At 41.4% G+C, this 27,878-nt stretch overlaps 1 protein-coding gene across 1 annotated transcript in view; it reads right to left on the reverse strand.

Annotated features, from left to right (window-relative positions):
* Positions 1-27,878, reverse strand: part of cep112 (centrosomal protein 112) — a gene marked incomplete at both ends in the record, with an annotated part of 99,215 nt that overhangs the window by 19,250 nt on the left and 52,087 nt on the right. Inside the window, 3 exons of the mRNA XM_083931855.1 lie at positions 4,318-4,467; positions 9,796-9,858; positions 21,259-21,489. Of these exons, the coding sequence (XP_083787981.1) occupies positions 4,318-4,467; positions 9,796-9,858; positions 21,259-21,489 (444 nt within the window). The remainder of the gene's footprint in view (positions 1-4,317; positions 4,468-9,795; positions 9,859-21,258; positions 21,490-27,878) is intronic.

The raw sequence follows: 27,878 nt of genomic DNA on the forward strand, positions 1-27,878 counted from the left end.
CCGCCTGTGCACACGGCCATACAAGCACACCTCGTGTACTCAAGTTATCCCAATAACCTCACTATTAAACTTCACATTGACCTCAACCCCCTGTGTCTGATGAAGGAGAAAATGGAGACACTTTATACCACATGTAGGGAAACCGATGACATCAGGAAGTGAATAATCCCCTGGCTATGTCCCAGTGCACTACACTGGCTTTCTCCATATTGGTTCCCATTCCCCTTACCTGATATGAATAGACTGGACAGATGAAAGCAAATACAACGCTTTCATCTTGCTTTCACCTTCCACAGTCCATTGACACCGGCCTAGTTCCAGTGCATTAAATCTGCCCACTCCTGCCTTGCCCAATGTTATGAGATAATTGGTAACCTAAATATAACTGACCACAACTCCATATGAGAGATAATTCATAGGAAACAAAGGCAGGAAGTGAGGTGATACACTGGAAGGGCATTTTACATAACCCCAGCTTCTCTTAATTTATTATCCAATGTGTGACACTGCATCTTCCCATTCAAGATGGACAGATGTGTTTATGTTTAGTCCACTAGCATAATGTTGAATCTTACAAGATTCCACAACAGCAAAACTACTTGGTGCCCAACAGTGTGTCTGCTCATTAATCTGGACAGGACTAACCAGCCTGTGCACTTCAAGTCTGCAACAGTTTGCAACACACACTTTGATATTTCCTATTCAAGCGGAGAAGGGTCAGCAATGCAAGTATCCCTGTCTGTGAAAACACGCTAAGCAGGCACACACTCAAGCGCTCATGCCTACATCTACACACACCACACAAAAATACTCCTCCACCTAAACGTCCCTTTTACAAAAAAACCCACAAACATATAATGAGCATACTTAACTGTACTACTGTTGATCTAAAAAAAGGGGTTTACAAGAAACAAAGTCTCTGCAGTTAACACCCACATTTAAGAAGTCACAAGTACAGTAGCGCCACAGAGGCAGCTAAATTCAGGCTAGAAACGGCGGAACGGGGCTGGCAAGAGGGGAAAAAGAAGGACATCTGATCCAGTACAGCATGCATTCAGAACAACTGTTTTGGGATTATCCCAATTCAAATGTGCGGCTAACTTTGATGTTATTTTCTTCCCCTCCTATTGTCTGAAGCCCCTCGCTCTCTTCATAATCCCAGCCCTTTGAAGTGAGCAGCATGGAAACAATGTCAGCAGGCGTCACACTCCCTCGATGGCCCACTGACAGCTCTCTGCTATTTCTTTCTTTTTTCCGCTCTCTCCCCCTTTCTTTCCTTGTCCTTCTGTTTGCTGTCTCAATCCCCACACTTCCGCCATCCTTTTGTTGGTTCGTCCTCTCTTTCTTCCCCTTCATTGTGTACCATCTCATCCATCTCCTCTCCATCTGCTTTCAGGTTTACACCAACTACTTATTTGATTTATTCATTTTCTGTCTCTTAATTTGCAGTTTAACCAATCTTACCTTCTTCTGCCTCATGATTCTTTGCTTCCCAAAATGTCTCGCCTTTAATAAGCAATTCAACCATTAATTGGAGTCTCATTAACGGGTGGTAAATACAGGAGGGATAGTAATAATGAGGACACAGATAATGGACACAGAAAGCCTTTGTCTACTCCAAACACAGATGCCAAGGCCTGTGTATCGTAACAGTCTACAACATGGGATACAATGTGTGTGTGTGTGTGTGTGTGTGTGTGTGTGTGTGTGTGTGTGTGTGTGTTGTCTCATGGTACAGTTAGCTTATAAGCAACAGAGCTACAATAGAGTGCTGCAGGAATGAGTCCTACAATGAGTTAGGATTTTTGCGCTTCCTCTCTGAGCTCAAAGTGTTTTTTTTCCTCCGTAAGTTACATAGAAAACGTTCATGAGATATTTTGCTCTACAACGTAAAATTAGCCAGTTAATCCTGCACTTGTGAATTTTGAAGTGTGTACATAGCTTAAAAAAAGGTGTTTGCTAACAAATGGCTAAATGAAACTATAGAGCTTGTCAAATACCATCACGCCAAACACACAAAAGTCATTGTCTTATAAGTCTCCTTAAAAGTGATGCTCAAGTCCCCTTGAAACACTATAACATAATAACAAAGATTTAATAGAAATTATGGTAATTTGGGATGAGTTATTGTGTAATGTGCATCTAAATTATATAAGTGCATCATAGAATAATGTTTCTGTAGTTTTTTTCCTCCATTTAGACAGCAAGCAAATATTGTGTCACTTCAATGAAGCAGGAATAAAACAATTTGTTATAAATTGTTTATGACTGAATATCAGCTGACACTACATTGTGTCATTTAAACATAAAGCAGCTGCAAACCACAAACAGACAAGGTTGTGTTTGGAAAAATATCCTGATCCCAGACACATCAACTCTTTATTTAGTGAGCCACACCCAATCAACTGCCACTGTGTTCCAGTCTTGTTGCTAGGCAAGAGGCAGAATATATATATATATATATATATATATATATATATATATATATATATATATTAGTTTTTAACTTAAAAATATACAGTTGTATTTACATTTAAAAGTGTCGCACTGTTTTATGGCTTACTTTAGTTCCTCTGAGCTACCTAAGGCATGTTAAATGACTGACCGCTTTCACTCATATAGTGTCTCAACTAGTAAGCAGTGACACATCAAAATAAAACATGACAAGAGACACTCTAATATCTAAATGTTATCAACTAATACACAACTGAGAATTAAAAAGGTTAAAGTGAAAAAAAAATGGGAAAAAGAATGACAGCAATGATATAGAGAGGCTCTGACTAAAGAAGTGGAGTGCATCAGACAGATTTATAAGGTTCAGCCAGACATAGCGCACACAAGCCACTTAAAGACACTATGGAGTTTGCAGCCAACCATAAAAATGACAGAGTGCACGCATACAAACGGTGACTGGGCTTTAACAAAAGAAGAGCGACCCGTGTCTACTCCATAAAAGTCAAATCCAGACAAGGCTTTTTTAAAGGCTGTAATTTACGGATGACCCCCTGTTCTCTAGGTGTAAAGGTTTGCCTCTGCAGATGAACACTACATGTAGTATGTAAAAGTAACATTCAGATTATGAACCTTACAAACAACTCATGTAAACTCAGGTTTTTAAGGGAGTTAGGTTGCAAACAATGCCTTTATCAATCCACTTAATCAAACTATATACATTATAGCCCTATAAACTATTGTAAGAAATGTGATGGACAATGCTGTTTTATAAGAGCAAAATAAGAGGCAGAGTCACAGACTCGCACAGAGGCACACTCACACTATCCTTCCGCACCGGGCCAAAACAGGTTTTTTCGGGTAAAGCCTAGTGCGTTTGACCAGTGTGAGTGCAACCGCTCCGCACCTAGCTGCGACCAGCTGGCCATCCACAGCCCGTTTGAGAGAGGTGGGCTTTTTTTAGAGCGTGTTTGCACATGTACGAGCACGAGCACGACGCCTACGGCGGCTCTCGCGTCATTTATGTGCGCCTGTTCGGACATAAAAAAACAACAAAAAGACGGACCATGCGTGGACATTTAACAACAACAATGGCGGCGAAAGGTTCACGTTGGTACGATACTAATTTTGTTTCTCATATCATCAATGTTAGGGACGAGTGTGAGTGATCGATTCCTTGAGTAGTCCTTGTTTCAAATTAACTCGATTGGTAAACAATGGCACTCAAGTTTTTTGTGCGTGTGTGTGCAACGCTTGCCTCTGCGCTTGACCCGAGACACAAACACCTTCGATTTTTGGAACCAGCGCTTCGCCTGACCATCCAAGAGAAGTTGTGTGACCTACATGACGGGGTTACTGTGCACTAGAAGCTTGTTTCAGTGAGCCATGCATTCTTCCTCAGAAAAACCCACTGAAGCAAAGCACCTGCTGATACCTGCCACCTCTGTGCCAGCGGAGCACATGTTCTCCACAGCAGGACTGATCATTAACAGAATGCAAGCACAAATTTTATTTTATTTTTGTAACGAAATAATGTTTTGAAGTTGTGGTTGTGAAACAAGAAATCCCTAAAGGGTAACTGTGACTGTTTTGATGGAGAATAAGCAATTAACTACTTATGCCCATCAATGTTGATAGATGCAATTATTAAGTGTGATTAAAAGGATACTTTCTGTATCAGGGCAGTGGAGGTATGCTGATATTTTGAACTCTCTGCATTTGCTGAATATCAGAGCTTGGTGGACTGCGGCCACAGAGGGAAGCCAAACACTGTTTACCTACACACATGGCCCACACTGCCATGACACAGAGCTGGATTGAAGTCAGCAAAATATCTATTTTATTGAGTAAGTGCCCAACACTGACCTTGTTGGCCCGATCAGCGTGGTGAGTTATTGTCTTCCTCTCCGCATCCCATCGAACATTGGACTCTTCCAACTGCTTCTCCATGGCCTGCTGCAGACGAACAACCTCCTCCTTTGAGTCACATATAGAGGTCTGTAGCTCTGCAATTAGCTACAGATGAAAAGAGGAGAGACAGGGAGAAAAATACATTTTAACTATCGATTGGACAGAAAACCACAGATGGACAACTGACCGCACAGTATATAATATAATATACCCACTGATCAGTGACTACATAAAAAGATAAGCTGAGATACTAGCAAATGTCCTTCCTGCTCTTGGGAAAGTTTTCCCAGTGGATAGATAAATTGTGAGTTATATGCATATTTGCTTTGCAATCGAAGTGCAGAGAAAACATGTTCCTAAAACAAAATGATGACTGTTTCATTTCACTGGTCTCCCAAAGTAGATGGAAAACACCTGTCACATGGACTTGGACGGCAGTAAGAATCACCTTGAAACACTGCTCCCCCCCCCACCACCACAGTCTCATGTCTTTTTTGAGACGAGACAGAAAACAGTGAGAAAGCACAAAAAGGGAAAGAGAAGAGGGATGTAAAAAACTAGACAGGAAGGAAAAAACAACTTCCTTTTTGAAGAGAGGAGTGACTTTGTGTTGGTGAACTTGCGGTGCACACCAAGATGAAACGGAACTGCCTCTGCTTTGAAATCCTCCAGTCAAAATTAACATTCTATTTAAGCCACTGTCAGGGTAAGGCAGAGGAAAGATGAGAGAGGGTAAAATAGAGGGGGAAAAGAAGGGAGAGAGGGGGTAAGAGAAAGAGAGAGAAAAGGGTGGTGGTGGTGGGTGGCTGTGCTGCTGCTAGTATAGGGCTAGACAGATAATTGTTTACCGTGTTCAAACTCTAGAAGACTAGCCCTACTGGAATCTGCACATTGTGTGGGAGTATGGGAGTTGTGCGTGTCGACCACAGAGAGAGAGAGTGAGAGTGAGAGACAGAGAGACAGAGAGAGAGACACAGAGAGAGAGAGAGAGAGAGAGAGAGAGAGAGAGAGAGAGAGAGAGAGATGAGAAGGAGATTAGGCTTATTTTGTCAGCAGGAAAGCCACATGAAAGCAACAAATGACACATTATTATGGGAACATCATTTCTTGGAGTAATACTTATTTTACAATATGGATTCCCTGCATCTGCTGGTCTTTAGCTCCAGGCGGTGGCGGCACTCTAAACTAGTGAACTCAGCTGTCAGTTATTCCTGTATATATATATATATATATATATATATATATATATACACACCAGAGCACCTTTTTCTGTCTGATAGCAAGCCAGGCCTTTTTAAGTCTGTAATTGGTCTGGTCTATTACCCCAGCCTGCTAGCATCTCTGTTCAGGGCTAAAGGCAGACTAATCTCCCGTGAACCTCAGGTAAAAAAGGTGGAGAAATGAGCAGGTCTGGTGTTAATAGGGGAATAACTAAGGCCATAAAACGATGGCCGCCATAGAAAAGGGGATGCTTTACGATGTGACACGAAGAGAAAAACACTTGTGAGTGTGAAAGTATGGTGGCTGACGTTCAAAAAGTGTAGCCTGGCTCAACACACAATAGATTTGCTAAGCAATTTTAAAAAAGTGAGTTGAGAACAACATGGCGAGTGACAGAAGAACGTTAATAGTCTTCAGGCATTATTGGCTATTTTCTGCATTGGCATGCACAGTGTGTGTGACACTCCAAAGTGTGTCATGCACAAGAAATGAGCTGAAATGATTATCCAATTAATCAATAAGTTAATCAACAGAAAACAAATCTGCAACTTCATTAAAGTAATTTTTTGCTATTTACAGATATTTTGTACTTGATTATTCAATTTGCATTGATAACATAAAACATTTAAACAAATCACTGTCACAGAAAATCACACTGTCAGGCAGAAACCGTAGGTTGTGATGTCAAGTATACTATATATAAGTAGAAAGTGCTGTTACAGTGCAGTTACAGTCATTCCTTGGCTGCAATAACAGCAAGAAACGCAGAGAGCAAGGATTTGGAAGATGCTAATCAATCAGAGCAGACTTTTCTCTTTTTAAAGAGACAGATGATAAAATGGAGAGATTCACACAGAGGGTGAATACTTGTATATTGAGACAGAATAATACAAAATAGAAGTATGAACCTGAAAATGAGCATATGTCACCTTTAACTCAATAACAGTGCATCTACACATGTATCTTTACATAGACCAGCATTAACTGATTTTTGGCCTTTTAGGAGCCACACAACAAGCTACAAACAGCACTGACATATCATCACGTTTTAACGTTTTAGCGCAACATTAGAGTCCATTTAGTTCAATATTAACTCTTCAACTCCTCAGGGAAATATCTGGTTCGTTGACTGCTAAATGCTCCACTAAGTCCACCAGCTGCCTAACCTGACTCCGCCAGATGTATTGATTCAGATGATTCACATTTGCTCAGCATATTCATCTGGTAACTCTCTTTTCGAGATCTTTTGGGAAGGGACAAAAATACTGGTTGCTGATTGGATAAACCATCTGTCTATCACCAACATACGGGTCAAATAAACAAAATAAGATGAAAGAAGCGTATGATGTACTAAAAGCATCGAGGCAAAGCTCAAAAAGTAAACAACATGCCGGTAAAGGATATTTGCCGTTTGTGTAACGTGAATTTACGGATAAAAGACACAATTACAGGTGCCCGGTCCATATTCCAACAGCAGGATCCAAGAGAAAAAAGCATCAGCGAGCGGCTTTCTCAATTGCTGCGCTCATCTCATCCGCGGAAGCCGCCATGTTGTTTACACTGAATAGTTGATTCTCGTTTCGCCACACTGATGGGTTCAGTCGCTTGACTTTCGTTTGGCAAATCTGCGAGTAAAATACAATGGAGCTCGCAAGATCCGGATGGTGTACGAGGCTACCAGCTGCCTGCTATGTCTGGAAACACCACTGATGAGAACAGTGAGTGAACCAAAACAGAAAAGTTGCAGGCTGTAATACCAAAGCACCGATGAACAGGAAAACAATGTAGAACTGTAGAGTCGGGTGATGAGTCTTTGAGGGTTCATGCGCACATTTGAATAAATACTGTAACACATCAGATTTGGTTAATACATGCCTAAGAGGTCACATGTGAACACTGTTTTTGTAACTAAACAACCAGTACTGTGCAGAAATAAATTAGGTATCTTTGCATACGGAGTGAACTTCAACCTCTTTCTTCCAAAAGATGGTATTTTTTATGCACTGTACCTCCCATGGCAAAATCCCTCCACCTCCTACCTACTCCCACAGTGAGATGGTCAGTGATAAAGTAATGATCTCCCACAAGTACCACAGCTACCACCCACGGTAGCCCGATCATTAAGTGGGGGAAGAGAGCACAGCCCTGTTCAGTTCAGAGGTCACCCGAGAGGACCATTCTGAGCGAGATAGTTAACACACAGGATTGGATTTGAGAGACACTAATTAGGAGAGTCTGTGTATGTGTGTGTGTGATTAAGAAAGGCAGAGAGACATAAGCAAAGACCTTTCGTGCAAAAGGAAGGGATTTGTGTGCGCATTGCACGTACATATGCCCTTATGTGCTGCGTCTCCAGTTCCCTCAGGATAATGTATGGCGTGGTATGTTTTTAATTGGGTTATTAGCCATGCAGTTGAGCTTAAGAGCGATGCCCCCTGTCAGACACTGAGGGGTTAACAACTGGGGTTAGCCTTTGAGGTTCAAAGGCCTCTTGTTTACATTTGACAGAGTTGCCCCAAGGGGTAGGCAACAACCCGCCGCTCCGTCCACCTTTACCTTTCAAAACAAAGCTGCCCAAGCCCACGACAAATAGCCTGCATTAATCACGCATATTAACGTGTTTGCACAAAACCCCACACCTTCAGCATAACCCTCTGTTTAACAACACACTTTAACAAGGGTGTTGAATTCTGCGCACAGAGACTTTAATGTGAGTGTTGTTTGTTAAACCTGTGCCAGCTTTGCGTCCCCAAAACAGAGGATTAATCACTTGTTGCTATGTCTGCGGCGGCATAGCGCACCGCCAAAGTGGCAAACATGGCTGAACTTTCGCACAGCATCCGACTTCTTTTGAAGTCGAGCATTGTGTAACCTAAGAAGCTACCGTTTTCTCACAACATCTGCTTGTCAACCCCACTTTCAACTCCTTGGCTTTGCCAGCCATCCCAAAATGGGGGGATTTAAAGAGAAGACGAAAGAAAGAAAAACACACCCCCCCCCACCACCCCTTTTGGATCTCCTCTTTGGTTAACGAGGTGCAATTATGTCCAAATGATTGTGATATTTTATCCTGCTACATAATCAAGGAGAAAACTCTTTTCTTTTGTAGTATAAACACTACTTAGGGTATTTTAAACTGGTGAGGAAAAAGCTGCCTGAACTTTAAGGGACATTTTGCTGAATGACAGAGTGTGTCCTGGCAAGTTATATTCCTGGTTGAACAGAAGAATTACCTCGGTTTTCAGGAGACAAGCAGACAATGCCATGACATGAGATAATAAAAAGATATAGAGTTAAGAGGTATTAGAGGCACAAGAGATATGTTGAAAGGGATGAGGATACTATTGTAAGTGAACAGGCAGGGGACAAATGTAACAGTTTAAGTGTGTAAAAGATAATAAGGGACTTATACAGATATTTTAAGGTTGATTGATACTTCTGCTTAAAGATGTTGCAGAGGCAGACCCCATAACTCCCATTTCCCCCTGACAAATGTAAAGCTATTTTCTCATATGAACTCTGGACATTGTCCGCAGTTGCCCTTTCTCTCATGTAGCACACAACCGAATGTCTGTCTCAGATGTGTCCTTACTTATTGGAAATACTCCGGTTGGTTTAGGTGAGTGGTGACACCTGGGTCGAGTGTGCAGAAGGCAGGACATGACACTGATTACATCGCGGTCACGTAGACTGTTTGCAGTTTGGTTCTAAAAATATAAACTTTGTCTGACGGCATGGTCCTTACAGACAGAAATTACAGAATTGTCATCTCGCAAAGACACTTCTTCTTCACCCTCTAATATTGATAAGTGCAGCGTTAAGGGCAAACGTTGATATCAAAACATCCAAAATATAAGGTTTGAGAACTGATACCCTGTCCTGACTTCACACAGGTCTGTTGGAGCTTTGACCTCTAACACTCCTGGATAGAGATGAGAGAGGGAACAGGAACAGAAAAACAGACAGCAGCAGTCTTCTGTGTATTATGCATAGATATATATTTGCCTGAGCTCTTCACAAACCTCACGCCACATATGATGTGTTTTTGTGTGTACACCTGTTTATTTGTGAATATGTGTGTGTGTGTTTTCATGTGCTTCCTTACCTCTTCCATCAGTACATTTGTCCAATCTTTCAAGCGGTCCAATGGAAAGAAGAGGAATATAAAATGAAAGAGGGGAAAAAAGAAGGGTAGAAGAAAAAAATGATTACCTGGGCAGACTTGGCGAGCTTCTGACTGTACTCCTTCTCAATCTGCTTCAACCTGCTGTTGGTCTGCAACAAGAAGGGAGAGGGGAGTGTGAGAAAGAGATATGCAGACAGATGGATAGAGAGACATAAAAGAGAGGGTTGTGAAATATAATCTTCTGTTAGGAAGTGCAAACGCTACCCTCCCAACCAACCCATGCTTGCTCACACACTCATGTTGACCTCTGCCTCTTGGCAGCATGTCCTTGCAGCTAAGGCCTCTGGCCCATTGGCACAGTGCCAGTCCCAACGCGTATGTGTGCCAGCAGGTAGTGACGGGTATGGTGCACACTGGGCACCACTCCCCTTTGATCCCATGCCAACAATTCATCACTTAACAAGAAGGGGGGCAGGAGGGGAATTAAACGCTGCTGCCAATTAGTTAAAGGAAGAAAAAAAGAGAGATGATCAGGAGAAGCTGTTAGACAACACTGTGGAGACAGAATAGGAGTGAATGGAGATCGTTGTTTGGAGTTTATTGAGCGGCGCTCGTCTCTTTGTTTTTGGTTGTTTCTCTGTGGGAAGCTAGCCAGCTGGAAGCAAAGACTGCAAGTGTCTAATACAAGATCTGCCTCCATTCAGCTAGCTGTGTTGTGATGCCAGAGTTTCCATGATAGGCTAAACAGTGGAGTGAGATAATTAGGCGTGAAGTGCTGGAATTCGACGGGGATGTCGATGGCTGCCTGTACGCATGGTGACAAGGTCTATACAAGTACTGAAGAGAAAGAGAGCTTGCATTAATGGGGGATACAGGCCATTATTTGAAAAGCAAGCAGGTCTTTTCAGGGGACGTGGATCCACTTAAACTCTGAAAACCTGCTCTCTATACGCCAGTATGAATCTTGCATTGCAATTGATGAGACAGTGATAAGAAACAAAATATAACAGCTATTATTTTTAATTCTTGAAAACTTCCTGTATATGTAGGAAATAAATAAATAAAAAATACCTAAAACATCACAAGCCATGCAGATATTTTAGAAAATGTTTTTAAAAATGCAGCAAACCTGATTTATATAATACACATATACAAGACCCATGAGGTACACACACACACACACGCTTAACTCTCTCATCCTGACAGTCACTGACAGACGGACAACTCACTAACAAACAGGGTTTCATTGAACGCACCCCTCAACACCTGAGCTGCGTTTGGACTCTGCACCCCATCCAAACACTTCCTGACAAACACCCCTGCCCTGCTCAGAGCGGACACACCTGTCACCGCGTAAACACAGAGCCATCACCAAGGATACAAGCTTGTCTTCCTGAGCCAGTACTCTTTGAGTGGCAGCCCGCTCATCCCTAGGGGCCCTATAGCAGCTGATGAGAGAGGGGGAGACAAAGAAGAGTGTAGAGAAGGCGAGAGAAAGAACTGTGTGTGGGAGAGGGGGCGCAAATGGAGTACTTCAATGTTTTTCTTTAAAGATGACACATTTGCTGTCCCCCTTTAATGCTGCTGGACTGCTCTATCTTGACTAAAGCTTAGCTGAAGTGACTTTGTGGTAGTTGGTATTAGATTTTTTTAACCATAACTCTCAAGCAGCCTACATTTGTTGAAACAAAAAAAATCAGCACAGAAACAGAAGCTATGCAATTTTTTTGAAAATGATAGGAAAGGATGAGGATAAAATGTGTCTCAGTAGTGAAAATGTTTACATGGAAGTTCTATATCAGCATCATCTTTGTAATTGACTGTGAGATAATGAGGTGTGTGTAGCTCTCTGTTCTATGACTGTGGGTTCACGTGAGTGTATTCATGGAAACATATGGCCATATTGACATGCAAACAGTCTCAGATGTTTCATAAAAACATAAAGAGCTAGCTACTAGCCTATTCCTTTTACCTACAGTCACTCAGGGGAATTTAGCAGGAAGCATTATACAACATCATACATTATACAGCAGAAACACCGAAACACACATTAAAAATGGCTGGAAATAGATGAAAAATAGCCCAACAGGACTATGACAAATACAAAGGGAAAATCACAGCTAAATTAAAAGCCCAGCCATATTTGTGTGTGTGTGTGTGTGTGTGTGAGAGAGAGAAAGTGTGTGTAAGTAAGCACTTTCAAAGAGACTACCTGTGCCCTGCCAAAGGCATTTTTGTGCTGAAGGCACTTTGAGGCTGTATCAGGCTCTTCAATCGCCTCTTAATCCTAGCTGTGTGGAGTGCGGCTCCTTTGAAGTGTGTGTGTGTGTGTGTGTGTATGTGTGTCTGTGTGTGTACAAGCACTTGTATCTGTATGTGTGTGTGTTTGTTAAAGAGAGTGGAAGTGGCTCTAAAAGCAAGGCATGCACTGCTTAACAGCACTTAATTAATAATCTGCAGTGGGAACCTGGCCAAACACACACACAAATAGACACAGACTGACGTGCACACTAAAAAAGGACTGACGGTAAACGGGTGACAACTTTCTCTCTCTCTCTTTCTATCTCTCTCACACAGACACTTAAAGATATGCATACAAGCCACTCATACTTATTCAAACACAGACAATGGGCAAACAGGATACATGAAGGCCAAACACGCATCCAGAGTTTGATCTATGGCTGTTTGGAAATGAAATTTGCTCAAGGTGTGCAGTCCTATTGTTTGGAATTGACCATTGTATTGTTGCCCAAGGAGGAAGAAACCAAACAAAGTAAACATTTCTCAATAGCAAAATCCTGCAAACACATAACGTCCGTGTCTTAAAGCCAGTGTGCCCGTTTCCAGTAATTTCATAATCTGTGCCGTCTATAGTCCTGGACAGGATATTGCCTCCATATGGCATTTCTGTCCGATATGTTTCCAATCATCTCACATTGCTAAAGAGCAATTATGGTTTTCAGCAAAGTCCTACAGCTGAACTCTGATAGAAGATATAAAACTGAAGTAAGGATGATGTCACTCCACATAAAGAAAGGATACAATAGCTGTGTTTCCATTGAATTCTCAAGCTAATTTTGAGCAATCTTTTGAAATGTTGAAAAAAAACATGCCATGTCAGGTAGTAATAGCTATTTGTCATGCTGTCCGGAGGACTGCCAATAGCTGAAAAGCTTTTCAGCCATGTCAGTTAAATGTACACTACATTACACCTCATTCAGCAAAGGCCTTTTCATTTCCTATTTTGGGAATCAACTATTTTCCGGCAAAAGGCAAAAATCCTCACAATCGAGCATAAATACCAGGCCCACAGTAATTGTACCAGGCTCTGAAGCCAATTTGACATAGCAGCCAAATGGTAGAATTGTAACCAGGTCTGTCATGTGATGCCCTCAGGACAAAAATAATTATTTCACTTAAATGGTGAAAGAGATTTGTGGTGGAAAAATTTGTGGATATAGTTTTTCGAGCATCACAACTCCCGTGAAAATTTGTATTAATATGAAAATTTGATCCTTTCAGTCTGATAACATTTTCAGAATCTAGAATAGCCCCATGATTAAATCATTTAATCCTCGAACTAGCCGTCTGGCGGAAGTCTCTGGTGCGCCTGCTCTATGGGCCACACAACGCGGAAGCAGAGCGGAAGTAGAGCCAATCATCCGGGTTTTTTAGACACGGCAGCTGAACTCTTTTGGTTTTATGCACCACTGAGCAGCTTTCATAGGAATGAACAGGACTCCACTTCGAACATTGTATCCACTACTCTGAATACATCCATGGTTAATACCTTTTCTGAGCAACTGAGGAACTCCATACAGCTTTTGAAATGCATACTGACAAATGTGCACGAAATATGTGGACATGGGTAATATGAAAACCGACTGACAAGGGATTGGGAAAAGAGCAGGGATATTTTTAAAGTGATGATGAGTCACAAAGCATGCTCTTTTTTTAAAAGTTTTTTTTTTGACAGTACAGTGCAAGATCGATAGGAAAGTGGGGAGAGAGGGGACGACATGGAGCAAAGGGCCAAGGGTTGAATCCAACTCTGCTGCAACTAGGACTCAGCCTTTGTATATGTGGTGGCTTGTAACGCTTGTAATAAGTTTTGCCCCGTACACAGCATGCAAGATATTGCACACTAGGGGGCTGATTTGTGAGGTTCATTTCTCAACAAAATGAAACCAAGACCATAATATCAAAGATAAGCTTTTTTTCCCCCACTGCTCCATGAAGCTTTTACTTTAAGTGGCAGCAGCATTTGAAAGCATTCGATGTGCTACTCTGTTCACTATGCATGTCTCTCATAACAATTTGAGTTCAATGTGCCAGCTAAAGAGAACTGGGAGATGTTATTTGCTCATTTGTCTGTAATAATTGCTGTCTTGCTGTGCTTGCCTGTGTATCTATGTGTATGTGTGAGTGAGAGAGTTGGTGCTGTAATGACAAGAGACTTTATTTCCATTTCACAGTTTAGCATCACTGCCTGTCAGTAGTGATTCTCTTAATCCCTGCTGCTCACTGTCAGTGCCGCATCACACGCAGTACAGAAATAATGCATCTCAGGCCCACACAGGCAGGCATACACAGATAAACATACATCAAACACATCAGACACAGAACATACCGAATGTGCAGTGAATACACACTCAACCAGCCAGTTCTTGGTATCAGAAAACCAATTACACCATTACTATCAGTGTGAGTGGGCTTACCATCTAACCCACATCATAGGGTAAGGAAAAACAAAACTTAGTTTGAGGTTGTGAATGCTCAATGGCTGGAGTCGCCTGTAGAATCACAGATTGCTTTAAAGTGGCAATGGACATGTTATTGGCTTAAAATTTTCATTATGAAGTAAATGTTGAATGCAGAATGTAATGGAATAATGACACCGTCAGTTTGAGGCCAGTGAGACTGACTAGAGCACCAGCCTGACTGAATCTATCTAATGTTACCTGTTCATATGGAAAAAAACGGATGGAAAATGTGTTATCACCTTCTCCGTTCATGGAGTTTGTTTGAAAAAATATGCAGTGTATGCTGTGTTATTGGCAACATAAGCTGTGAGGAAAAGGGAAAGATTTGTATCTGGTTGTCATTGGGACAGCGGTACCAACAATAATACCACATGGAAACGCTAGGGGGGTTTCCACTTCAACATAAGCAGGTGGACTGACTTAAAAACCAAGGAAAAAGTGTCTCATTCATGCTCTCTGTGCACCGATTTGTGTGAACTATTGAATAAATAAAGGTAACTTAAGGTGACTGATATGACTTTGCTAAATTTTCTTGGTCGTTGAACTTTAATAGAACTGTGCTGATATTTTTTCTGCCTAGGTAGACATCACTTCTTATCTATTTAGGCTGCCATCCCTACTTTGATCAATAAGTCTGCCTGATGTTCAGATGTAGCATGACTCTGAGTTGAATTAGGAACTTAACCCAAAAAAACAGAGCCCAATATCATGGTGTCCCACTTAAAACTCAACTTCAAACCAAAGTGTAATCTATAGCGTGCAACAAGATGGGAGCTGCCTGACGCCATGTTTTAATGCGATTGAGAAAGTGTGTCGCTTCCCTCCCTCCTCTTGGATGACTTCAAAAAGTGAGCAAGGGAGCTGTGTGATGTTTTTTGGGGACGGCAGAGCCTTTACTTTGACTCTTTCATCTGCTGGGTGACTCACTCTCTCTCTCTCTCTCTGCCGATGGGCCCGATGGTGCACTAAGGAAACGCGCAGCTCAGATAGGTCTGTACATACACACATGCACACAACATATGTTCATACACAAACCCTTTAATGTGTGTTTTTGAAGCAGCTATGATGTAAACATATACCAACAGCAGGCGAACAGATCCAATAATCTGAACGCCCTACACTAAACATCCTAAACCGTACCTTTTTCTCCCCTAAAATGAGATCTTACGCTCTGCCTCCCTCATCTCTTTGTCTCCCATCCCTCAGCCCATGTTTCTCTCCTCCTCGTCTTATCCATGACTGACTGAATAATGTGATTTGGTGTATCTCCAAATGGCACAAGACCAACCTAATAAATCAGCACTGACAGTGGGCAAGAGAGAGGATAAAGACGCGGCTATGACAACAACAATGACAACAACCTCGTACCACCATCTTCTGGCTGAGAGAGAGAACGGTACACTCACCGAGGCTTAAAGGACAAAAGGATCAAAGCTAGAGTGAATGGATGTTTTATTAAAATGTTAACGGGCGTACTAGAACATTGTGTTAACTGCCAGATCTCCCTGGTTTAACTTCCTGCATTCTGACTTTAATGTTAAGACTCCTCTGTATTTTTGGAGGGCATACAGGTTCAAGATCTAAGCTTTGTTGATACTGTATCATCACCGCTTGTTGACATTCTCCTTGTGTCAATGAAAACTGATGAAAACAAACACAACAATGATAGAGCCATTGCTGGTGGTACCTGATTACCTGAGTGGAGCTCCACACAAACACTGATCCAAAGAAAATAGAAGCACAAAGCAACCAAGACTGGCACAGTGTTCAGTGAAAATTCTGAACATTTTTTGCACTAAAAGCATCTTGGGTGGTCTTTTCACAAATGCACAGTTCTAAATACGGTTGGGAACGGAACAAGAACACATTGAAGACACATTAAGATCCAATCAGTCAAACCACATGTAAGGATGGTCAGGGGCATATGGGTCCACACATGGGAAATAGTGTGAAAGCAGATGCATCTCCAGCCACATGAAAATATCGCCACGTCAGCTCTGCACAACAAAAAAAAAGTTATATACAGATCATTGTCAAACAACTTAAATGAGGATTTGAAGTCTGTGCTCAAGCTGAGGTACCAAACTACTACTGCAACCCTCTTCTCATGATGCATCACTGATGACAAACACGTTTTGTTTTTTTCTTTTTAAGAAACGGCCAGTTTGTCACAGATGATGGGACAAAGGCTACGTTCAGACTGCAGGCACACAGCACAACAGTGTGCACAACACAAACCACATGTAATCTAATCTTTTCAATTTGGATTTTGGCCACTTTCATATGTGGAATTCATGCAATTTTTGCGTCGGGTGTCGCTCACATCACATTCCCACCGCTCCTATCCCTGACATGATTAAGGATTTGTATTTCTTTCTCCTCATCCTCGTTACCATCTGCTCACAAATTTGCTTGCTTCCACTGCACATCAACTTATAATTGAAACCGTAAATCCTGACTTCAGTGGCCTCCATGTTTGCTTCCGTATGACATCTTTCTGTGTGTGACGTCTTTTTTGTTCTTTTGTGCATGTGGGTCAATTCAGCTACTTCACCAGTTCATATTGGAATCTACAGATGTACAAAAGGCCAGCTTTTTGACCTTACCGAAACACACATGCGATTAGATGTATTGGCAGGGAACTAGTCGATGTGAAGGATTTTTTTTAGTTAATTTTGATTTAGTAGAAGCTGTTTGCAGTCAGTGATACCAGAGAGCATCAGCACCTGCAGTATCACTGCCTGTCAAACAAGCTGCGTAATGTCATCTCCTCTGAAAGCCCTTTACAACTGCAGTGTCATCTCATAATGAGTGGAGATACACAAAAGGCAGCTCCAGCTAGGGGACTATACGGACTACTAAACTAACTCATACACTGTGTGAGCCAACCTAACTTTTAAAAGGAATAACCTCTCAAGTTTTTGGATGTGTATAGACTTCCAATAATAATGACCTGTGGGGGGAAAAAGAGACTATTTGCAAAACACAGGAGTTCTTATTTAAGCTTTTAGCTAAGTATGTGTGTGTGTGTGTGTGTCCTGTGAGTGTCAGAGAAGAGTGTACACTTTCATGTCAAGGGAGTCACGTGGGACATGGCCAGAGGGACACTGGTGCTGTGACACAGGGAGCATGGATTGGCTACTGCATGCCCAAAAGCTGCTTTCTCATTGGCTGATGTTTGCCTCCAGGTGGTTTTGTCACACTTGATTAGTGTTTGATGAAATGTCCTGTCCCTTTGATCTGAAGTGAACACACACACACACACACACACACACACACACACACACACACACACACACACACACACACACACACACACACACACACACACACACACACACACACACACACACACACACACACACACACACACACACACACACACACACACACACACACACACACACACACACACACACACACACACACACACACACACACACACACCTTTTCAACTATTTGCCAGAGGAACTTTTTATGGTGACATTTACACCGGCAATTAAAAGCTGTAAAAATGAGGGCACTTAAAATAACAGTGTATGCAGTGCATGTGCAAGATGCAAACACACCAAGAACTGTTAAGTGTGTGCCCTCTCGCTTACACTCACACACACATACTCATACACAAACACCCTGGTCCACACAAACATATCAGGCAAAAAATTTGCAATCTAATCTCCGGCAGCAGTTCAAAATGCCATGCTCTCCAGACTAAGAGAAAATATGAATTCATGGTTCCAGACGTTATTCATTTCCTATCAAACCTGAGGCCTTCTGATCTTTTGTCACACAGTATCTCAGATCTCCAATGTTGACAAGCAGGGAGTGTGTACGATACAGCTGTGTAAGATGAAGAGGTCCAACACAAAGACCTTTTCTCCACTAACCAGACTTGAAACTCATAAGTACTGCATACTAAGCACAAATTGCAAATATAACCTGTGTCGTATATGCTAGGGATCATACAGAGGATTATGTGTGTGCGCATATGTATGTGTGGTAAGAAACATTATTCCCACACTTCCTCAAAGCCCAACCCTGATTTCTTGTAACTCTTTAAAAAAGCCTGAATGTTCTGTGCTTTGCCACAACTTGAAGGCAGGGGGGAGGATGCAGGGAAAGGCAGAGAGAGATGGATGGTGGAGGTGTGGAGGAGAATAAGAAAGTTAGATAAGGCGATGGTGTGGGTGAGAGGCAGAATTCACGCTCACTGTAGCCCAGAGATGAGGTGTCTTTATCAGGCACAGAGCAAGCTTCACAGGCCCCTCAGTGGAGAACGGGGATTGGGATGTTTGGGGTTGAGCGCTCACACACACACACACACACACACACACACACACACACACACACACACACACACACACACACACACACACACACACACACACACACACACACACACACACACACACACACACACACACACACACACACACACACACACACACACACACACACACACACACACACACACACACACACACACACACACACACACACACACACACACACACAGAGACTAACTCCCCCCCCCCCCCCCCCCCCCCCCACCTTCTACTCAGCCCACCTCCATCACTTTTCCTTCTCACCTCCTTTCTTTTTTGGTGCAGCTCAAATGTATGGAAGTATCTGAACGTCTGATCTTATCTCTTCTGATATTCTGTTTCTCATTATCTCATTCCAACAGCTTTGACTTTCTACTCCCAAAACATCCCCATCCCCTCTGTCTCTCCCTTAAACACATGCGTCTTTGATGGGAATCCATTCATGGATTTAATGGATTTCTCTGGCCTTTTTTCCAGGATCTGGGAGATGTGTTAAAAAAAAAAGGGGGGAAAAGCTGGCCTGCCCAGGCTCTGCTTCCGAGAGGATGGTGGACTGCAGAGGACAGCATTTCCGTCTGCATCAAAAGAATGAGAAATTTTCAGCTTACAAAACAGGGCGAACAAGGCAATATGGATCTGAGAGCTGGCTGACTTCAATCCAACATGAAAAAAAAAAGAAACAGGGTGCAAAGAAGCAGTGAAACGTTTCCCTGGCCACTACGAAGTCAAACTTGGAGACAGATTAGAAAGTATAAAAAGGGGGAAAAAGTAAGACGTCCAACCTTGTGAGTGAGTTTTTTTTAGAAGCACTTTCAGCTGACAAAAAAGGATGGAGAAATCATTAATCTCTTTCATAAAAAGTGAAACTAGCACATTTCTTTTAGTGTTATCTGGGTGAGTTCAACCCTCAGCATCACTGCTTTGAATCCACTCCAGATTCCCAGACAACTGAGGGTGAATTGAACTGAGCCAAAAAGATAAAATAACTTTAAGCTGCAAAACAGCCTTCACATATCCACAAAGTTTAAAAAAAAAAAAGAGGAACTGATAGGAAATGGCATGATTTCTTCAAATAAGGATTACCACGTTATATGAACTGTCTTTTCCCCGGATCTCTTTCCCATCATTACCCCTGGTTCTGTGTGCCATATGGAGCCAAAATGGCCGTCTGGGTGCTTTGGAGGTCCCTGCATTCCGGATCTAATGCTGCGCAGCTGGCGTGGGATGGTGTCTAATGAAAAATGCTCTCTTTGATGGGACCTGCCTAGGGATTAGGTTCTGATCAACACCACCTTAGGTCAGCTTCCTGCTAGACCAGCACAAGATTATGGGTGATTTCCCAGCCGTGGGTCCAGTTTCTGTAGTGGCAAGGGGAGAGAATATGAAACTGAAAGAGAGGGAACCTCAGAAGTTCTAATTGAAGTACTTCCTGGTTCACTAAGATAGCAAAAGGTAAAGCTGGTTAATGGAAACCGAAAAAAATGGTATAGCCCATGATGGTAAGAGGGTCGACCAAAAGACTTAATTTCTACAAATACTTAAGTACATTCAGTGTAGATGCTAACAGCACCATTACTTTATTCAACTTTCTAGGATGTAGTAAAATACTATAAAGTAATATGCTGGGTTTTATTTGGTGTTTCAGATGGAGTACCTCAATAAGGCTCTGTAGGTCTGTGGGTGCACCTGAGAGACCAGGACATATGGACAGGTTTAATCCTAGCTTGGATGTGAAACATTAAAATGTACTGATCTGTACAACTGCACCGACATGACAGCAGCAGACCTCTGCTAAAGTAGTGAACCCAAGCAAGCCTTCCTCCCCCGGGGGTGGGTGTGGCTCAGCAGGTAATGACAGTTTGATCCCCGGCTCCTCTTGTCCACATGTCTGATAAGACATTGCACCGCCACACACACACACACACACACACACACACACACGCACACGCACACGCACACACACTCCTCACTGTCAACACTGGTGAAAGATAATAGCATGATAAAGATAAGGATAAACATCTATTGAAAGAGACATACTCAGAGGCAAACATTCAGAGAGACAGTGGGAAATGCATAGAAAAGATAAAAATACTTGATTGCCACAATAAGACTATTTCGAAAATAATGTAAAAAATCCACCTAGATGTACTAGGTGCAACTACAGGCTGAAAGTCAACCACACCTCTATCAACATATTATCCTGTATGCAGAAGATGATACAGCCTCTCTACCTCTTTCTGTAATTTCCTCCCTAATTCAGTGTTTATTGGCATTTTCAGACATCAGTGTTCTCTCCCTTTTATGTTAGTTTCTGTTAGACGAATGAAGGTGTCATTTTTTAATGTAAAGTGACATGTATGTAAAGTAAAGTTAAACAGGCATTCATCCACACAGTGATGTAACACAAATCTATTGGCAAACTGACCATTTCCTATCTTTTCCCCTCCTGCCCTTTACCCACCTTCTCTTGAGCAGCATCCTTCTCCTGCTGATGGCTTCCCTCAAGGTCACCACGGATGCGCTCCATGTCAGAGCGGAGCCGGTCCAGGGATGCCTCTTTGTCCAGGAACGCCCTTTGTTTTTCCTCCTCCTGAAGTAATGCCATCTTAGCCAACTGTTGTTTGTGCTGTGCATGAGCTATCTGGAGTTCTTCATGTAGACTTGACAACTGGGCTTCCAATTCTGAAATCGTCTGGAAAGAGATAGATACAGAGATGTACAGTGGATTTAGGTAAGTGATGTTAACTGATGTCCTACATATATCATCCCGAATACATCACGTGTCTACTAGATGCTCTTGGGTTAAGATTTCATACCCCAGTTGTTAGAACAGATAGCAAACATTAAGTGGAAATTACTTTGTGTTACACTTGTATTGTATGACGTCAGCTGCCTTGACCATTTTAGCTAAGGTGAACCATACTTAGGATCTATTTTTGTTTATAATGTATCCTTCTAGATGGATTTATTTCTAAATGTGTTTATCTAATGTACCGATGAAGATATTATCAGATCATCCACCCATATTCCTCTGTGTACTCATGCATTTTAGCACTAACAAAAGGTTTATCAACGGATCTGGCTTGGATTACAGGCTGAAACGAATTTATGAGCAATAAAGAGAAACAGAAAATATATCTTGTGTCCTGTAGGGTTTAATATGGAAACAAATTTCTCCGAATGACGTCGTCATAACACTAATACATCAACACTGTATAATGATACCCTAAAAAGAAATGTGCGTAGAGATGTTGATACGCTGTATGAGTAAAGAGATGCTGCAGAGTGATTGAGTCACAGTATCCAAGTGTGAGGGAGTGCCTGTTCAGTTTAGCCAAGTGTAGGAAAGTTTCACAAACGGCTTCTTATTTTCTCTGTCTTTGTGTAGGGGGCTGCTATGGCATGACCCCTCTCTTGACCTCCCTGTGCTCAGCTTTGACTTTACCCAGGAGAGCAATTTTAATAGTGTTGCCAGTGAGCGTCAGCATTACATAGAAAGAATGCTAATAAGCCCAACCCCAGAGCCTTTGAAACACCAGAAATAAGACTCCTCTGACACAGACAATGAACCTACATCTCAAGAGTTTGGAAAATTCCAAAAGCAAAATCGGAGGCTTTCCGTTTTGAAAAAGCTGCATTCCTTAACTGGTATATAAATGGATATCTGACATGGGCCATCCAGTGTCAAAAATATCCATTTATCAATACGCAGACATTGAATATTTGAAATGTTTCAATAATCATTTAACCAATACTCACACACAGAGCTAAAGTGGCCACATAGCCACGCCTCCTCATTTTGTCCCTAGTCTCATTCACTCCACTGGAAAATAGCAAATTGCGGGTTTTGTTATGGTGTTAACTCATTAAAGATGGCAAGTACAGTGCTTCCACAACTTTTTCCACGTTTTTGGTCGACAAAAAAAACTGCAGGAGGGCTGTTTGTAAATAAATGCATTTGAGGCAAATGAAGACAAGGCAAAATAGACAAGAAAGCCCATATGTCCTTCCTGAGGTATCAATTTTATATTTGGGGAGTAAAGGAATACAAGTGATGGGATTTACTATACAAAATATTAGTAACTATTCTGTAACAGTTTCAATGGGTGGTATTTTGAATACAGTATGTAAATATAAGACCCAGACAAATGAGCACAGCCACTGATTTTGAAGTATTCCAAAAGTAATCCAAAGTATTAAGAATATGTTTCCTAATTTGAGTAATCTATTGGAATACGTTACAAATGATTTACGATAATCACAAGTTCACTATCCACAAATAGCCTATATGTAGTATATAACTGCACATTTTCCATTTATCAGTATATCTATGATCGTTCCCTAACAAGCAATGAGCAAAAAGGCATCATAGCGAAGTGTCAGTGCCTTTAAGATTGCAGTTGCTGTGTTGCACACTTCCCTACCTATATTGCACGTATTCCCCAGCTATTGCACATCCTCATTACTCTCCTCAGTTTACTTGGTTTATTTCTTACTTTGGTTCAAACTGTCTCCTGCCCCTCTCCCTCCCCTCAAAAGTCTGGGCATCCCAGGACAACGCCATGTTAAGGCAATCAGACAGAAAGTGTCTGAAGTCTGTTTTAGTGGGCACTGGGGAGAATCAAAGAGACTTCAAAGGAGTGTCACAAAAACAGACAGATGCTGTTGCTCTGTGTTATGCTCCCTCCACATGGTCATGGTCATGGTTACTGTCATACACATACAATGGCATGCAGCGCATTCAGAGAGAATCTGAGGTAAAAAAAAACAACAAAAAACTAACACACGCAATCCTCAATCTCTATGTCCCACTCTTCCTGTCTCTCAACATTACCCATCTCACGGTTCCACTTGTGCCTTCAAGGGCAAGCAGCTATTAGTTCTGAGCTCTGGAGTCTTTAATGTATAATTCTCTCTTTAAAAAATGTGGATGATCTGCCTTCCAAAAAATCTTTTAATAAGTTAGAGTATAATCTCCCAGAACAGAGGGATTGGCAATGGCACTTCAGAAACTTAATAGGCCAAAAGAGCATGTCTCCTTTGGAAGTATGTGAGCACAGCTGCTTCCAACAGGGCACATGTTAGCATGCTGATGTGGAGCTTTGTGATCAAGCAGCTCTGGGTGACAATAGGCGAGTGTCAGATGAAATATATTGGGTCAAATGGTGCCAGCTAAGAAGAGAAAATACTGGCCGTCCACGGCCCGTTTGGGAGAGGTGGGCTTTTGTAAAGCACGTTTGCACATGTACGAGCACGCGCACGTGTACTAGCACGAGCACGAGGCCTACGGCGGTTCTGACGTCATTTTATGTGCGCCTGTTCGGACAAAGAAAAAAAGGACGGATCATGCGCGGACATTTAAAACAATGGCGGCGAAAGGTTCACGTTGGTGTGATGCGGAGGTGGAGTGTTTACTGCAGATTAGGTCAGATGAAAATTTTCAAAAACAGTTGGACAAGACGCACAAAAACTCTGAGGTCGCATCGCGATGACGTCGATCAATAATGCGTGTGACGTGTTACGGCGTGATGACGTAAAGGCAGGCAAGAAGCATTCGCGCAAAGCCCAGGGAGTGTGAGTACAAACGGGCCTGGCCCACCGGGGGAGAGGGAGGGGGGGGACAAGTACCCTAAAGCACGGGGCACAGTAGGGATGGACAGTGTGAGTGCGCCCTAAAACATTAAAAACGCCATAAGTAGCTCCTCTGCCACAATAACTTGAAAGGGTACTTGGTAATGTGACTTGTTGCACAGACATGCTGGCATGATATTTTTACAAAAGCCTGACTAATATGGGATTTTTGAGACCGGTGAATTTTTCCACTCTAAAATTAGTTTTGATTACCGATATGGCGGCAGATATTGTGAGTTTGTTACCTTTAATGAAAATAGACCTCTTGATGCGGACAGATTTGCACTGATATGTCTATGTCATGGTTAATCAGTTCAGTACATAATTAATAATATTCATAATAGATTCATTATTGTTGCGGTATTCTAATTTGGGAAAATATTTGTGCATTACTGTCAGATATTAGATACGCAATAAATACATCGAGAGTGATATGTATTCCTATAAAAAAAAGCATTACATTAAGGTACACATAATTAAGTCAAAACCGTCTCACAGCGGATATTATAACTTGGAAAACACAGGTGTTACTAATAATTACATTTAGATTAGCTGTATTCCATCCAGACATGTCAGTGCCAATGCCCTGTTCTGTTCATGTTGGCTTTATGACATGGCTCACAGGCACACCTGAATGGAGCAGACCCATAATTAATCTCATTATAGTCGTTACACCTGTGCTTTTCCTGCTGTGACAACTCAAATAGTTTGCATTCGTGGGACAGGTGTAAAACTTTTAGCTTCAACTGTTCATCTGAGCTTTATACTTTACTTAGATCTAGACTTTTTTCTATTCTGAGAAGTTCTACATTTTAAAGAAATAGACATTTTGGGAAGTAGTTTTATGTTTTTATGCTAAGAGTTAGAAAGTAAGTTAGAAAATTAATACCATCCCCATGTCTGTGTAGTAACTATGGAGCTCAGTTAATAAAAGCTAATCAACTCCTACCTCTAGCTCCATAGTTAATGGCACATATGTAGAGATGAGAGTAGCATCTACCTTTTAATCTAACTCTTGGTGAAAGAGAATATGTGCATTCCCTTATTTCTTTAACATATTATTTCTTAATTTTCCGTTCACAAAACATTTCCTTAACATTATTTATATGGCCCTCACGCGGACCCTAATTTGACCATTTAATAGAAACAAATGCTATCATGGAAGTAAAACTATGTGCTGGAAAAGTGGGATATGCAGCCATGCAGTAAGTGAATCTTAAAGCACAGTGTGTATGATTGTATGAATTTATAGTAGATATATATTTGCATTATTGTTAGATATTTGACTGAACTAAACAAAGAATATGTAGGTAGGAGTGTTGTAATGAATGTTTCACAGACAGATAAGAATGTGTCTGGCTGAAATCCAAGATGTGATATATTATGCACATACCAAAATTCAAAATGCTTCATGGTTTGAAAGAGAGCATGTTGTATCACTCAACACATCACACAACATCTGTAGTCACTGATGACTACGCCCATGATCAATCGTTCAGAATGAAAAAAAAAAAATCAGCTAGGTTCTAAGATAAATACTGTAATGAAATCATTCAAAGAATGCCAAACACAGTCACAAGCCAGCTCAGTGGGATCCGTAACTAGATATCACTGAGACATTGACAAGACAAGATCCGTTTGACAATACCAGATCTCAGGGACCAATCATCTGGTAAATGACAATACACAGGCGCTGAGACAATCAATGTGCACGCTGGTCTAGCTGTCTGCCTTGTTCTCTTCATCAGACATCCTCTTAGGTTTGACTCTGTCTGTCATCACCCTCTTAATTTGACACATCTTAATCACGTACTCGGGATTGAAATGCTTTGAAAAATTGACAGCATCATTATTTAGTCCATCATGGCCCAGAAGAAAGACCTCACAAGACTCTTGCTCTCTCCCATGCTGTTTGAAGTCCAGATGGCGTGTACCTTCCTTTGGAAAAAGAGATAATTAATCTGAAAATAATACCTATAAAATGAGTTTTGAGGAGGAGCTGGTGGGAACAATATGAAGGATTGGTTTTGAATAGAACAAACAATTCTGTTGTTTGCAAAAAAAAAACCCCAAGGATTCAATGAATTTATAATGCTTGTCCTAGTTTGTGAAGTCAAACTCTTACTAATGTTTAACACTTGAAAAGCCTCACAGACACAAAAAAGAATATATTCAAAATAACAGCAACAGTGAAAAATATGAAATTGTTTTATCATAATATTATATGAATCTTTACATTCTCCAAAAATACCTAATAGGTCCTACAAAAGTTAAACATTTGTGGAACATTTCTTGTCTAGAGTGAAATCTAGTTTACCTATACTATGTTAAACATGTTTTTAACACTTCATGGGTGGATGATTTCATCACAATATCTGTAGAAGGGAGGTGAAAAAAGAAAGGCCACAACATCAAGTCTTGGGGCATGTTAGAGGGTGTACTGTTGATGGATCCCCAAAAACAGCCTTCAAAACTCTTTCGTCCTCTGGGGGGGGGGGGGGGGGGGGGGGGGGGGCAGTGATCATCTGACAGAACAACACAGAACTGGCTGCGAGCAACATGTTTTACCAGCAAGACATTTCATCATCCTGGACAGACAGCCAAAGGAAAGCTTCCTTTCATACTGGTATTTATATGTGTATAAAAAAAAAACCTAGTTTATTCTTTTAAAAGAACATTCAGGTCCACAAGGCTGAGAATTGTGAGTTAATCCCCTGAGTCGGTGGGATGCCAACCGCACACCAACAGCTTAATTTTCATTCTCTTATGAGGGATAACATAACGTCTAACATTTATGTCAATCTTTGAACCTATCGGCTTTCTGTCTGACGATGCATTTCCAGAAATGGATATCTGCATATGACTAAAAAATATTTTTTAAAAAGCAAATAAAAGTATAACCACCGTCAGACGATAGCTAATGGGTTCCATTACTGCATTTCGGTCAATACGTTTAGGCTGTTTTGCTTTGCACCTTGACTGTTTACCTGCATGCAACCAAAGCCTGCTCAAACGTGATTGGTCAATACTCCTCAGACTACAACTTGAAGCCAAAACGCTTCAATACCAAAATCTTGTCATTTTGCCAAGAGATTCCGCATTCATGCAGATATCTGTTTATAGAGATTAAGATAGCTTTAAGTGTGAATGTTGAAAAACATCATTGTCATTAAGCCTTTATAATGTGTAGCAGCTAAACGGCGGGTGAAGCCAGAGTTTCTTGTAGAGTTGTTCAGATACCAGTATTGTAAATTCTTCTGATACTGCCTAAAATGTAGGAATTTACGTAATTTTCAGTTATGACTGACTGTCAAACTAGATAATAGAAGAAAGTTCTATGGAACTCATTCTCTGTATGTATTTGTTTATGTTATACAAATTGGAGCCATGCCAAATGACGATAACAGCAATCATATTAAATCCATAATAACAAAATATATAATATCTACA

The sequence above is a fragment of the Echiichthys vipera genome (assembly GCF_963691815.1).
Source record: "Echiichthys vipera genome assembly, chromosome: 17".
Lineage (NCBI taxonomy): Eukaryota > Metazoa > Chordata > Actinopteri > Perciformes > Trachinidae > Echiichthys > Echiichthys vipera.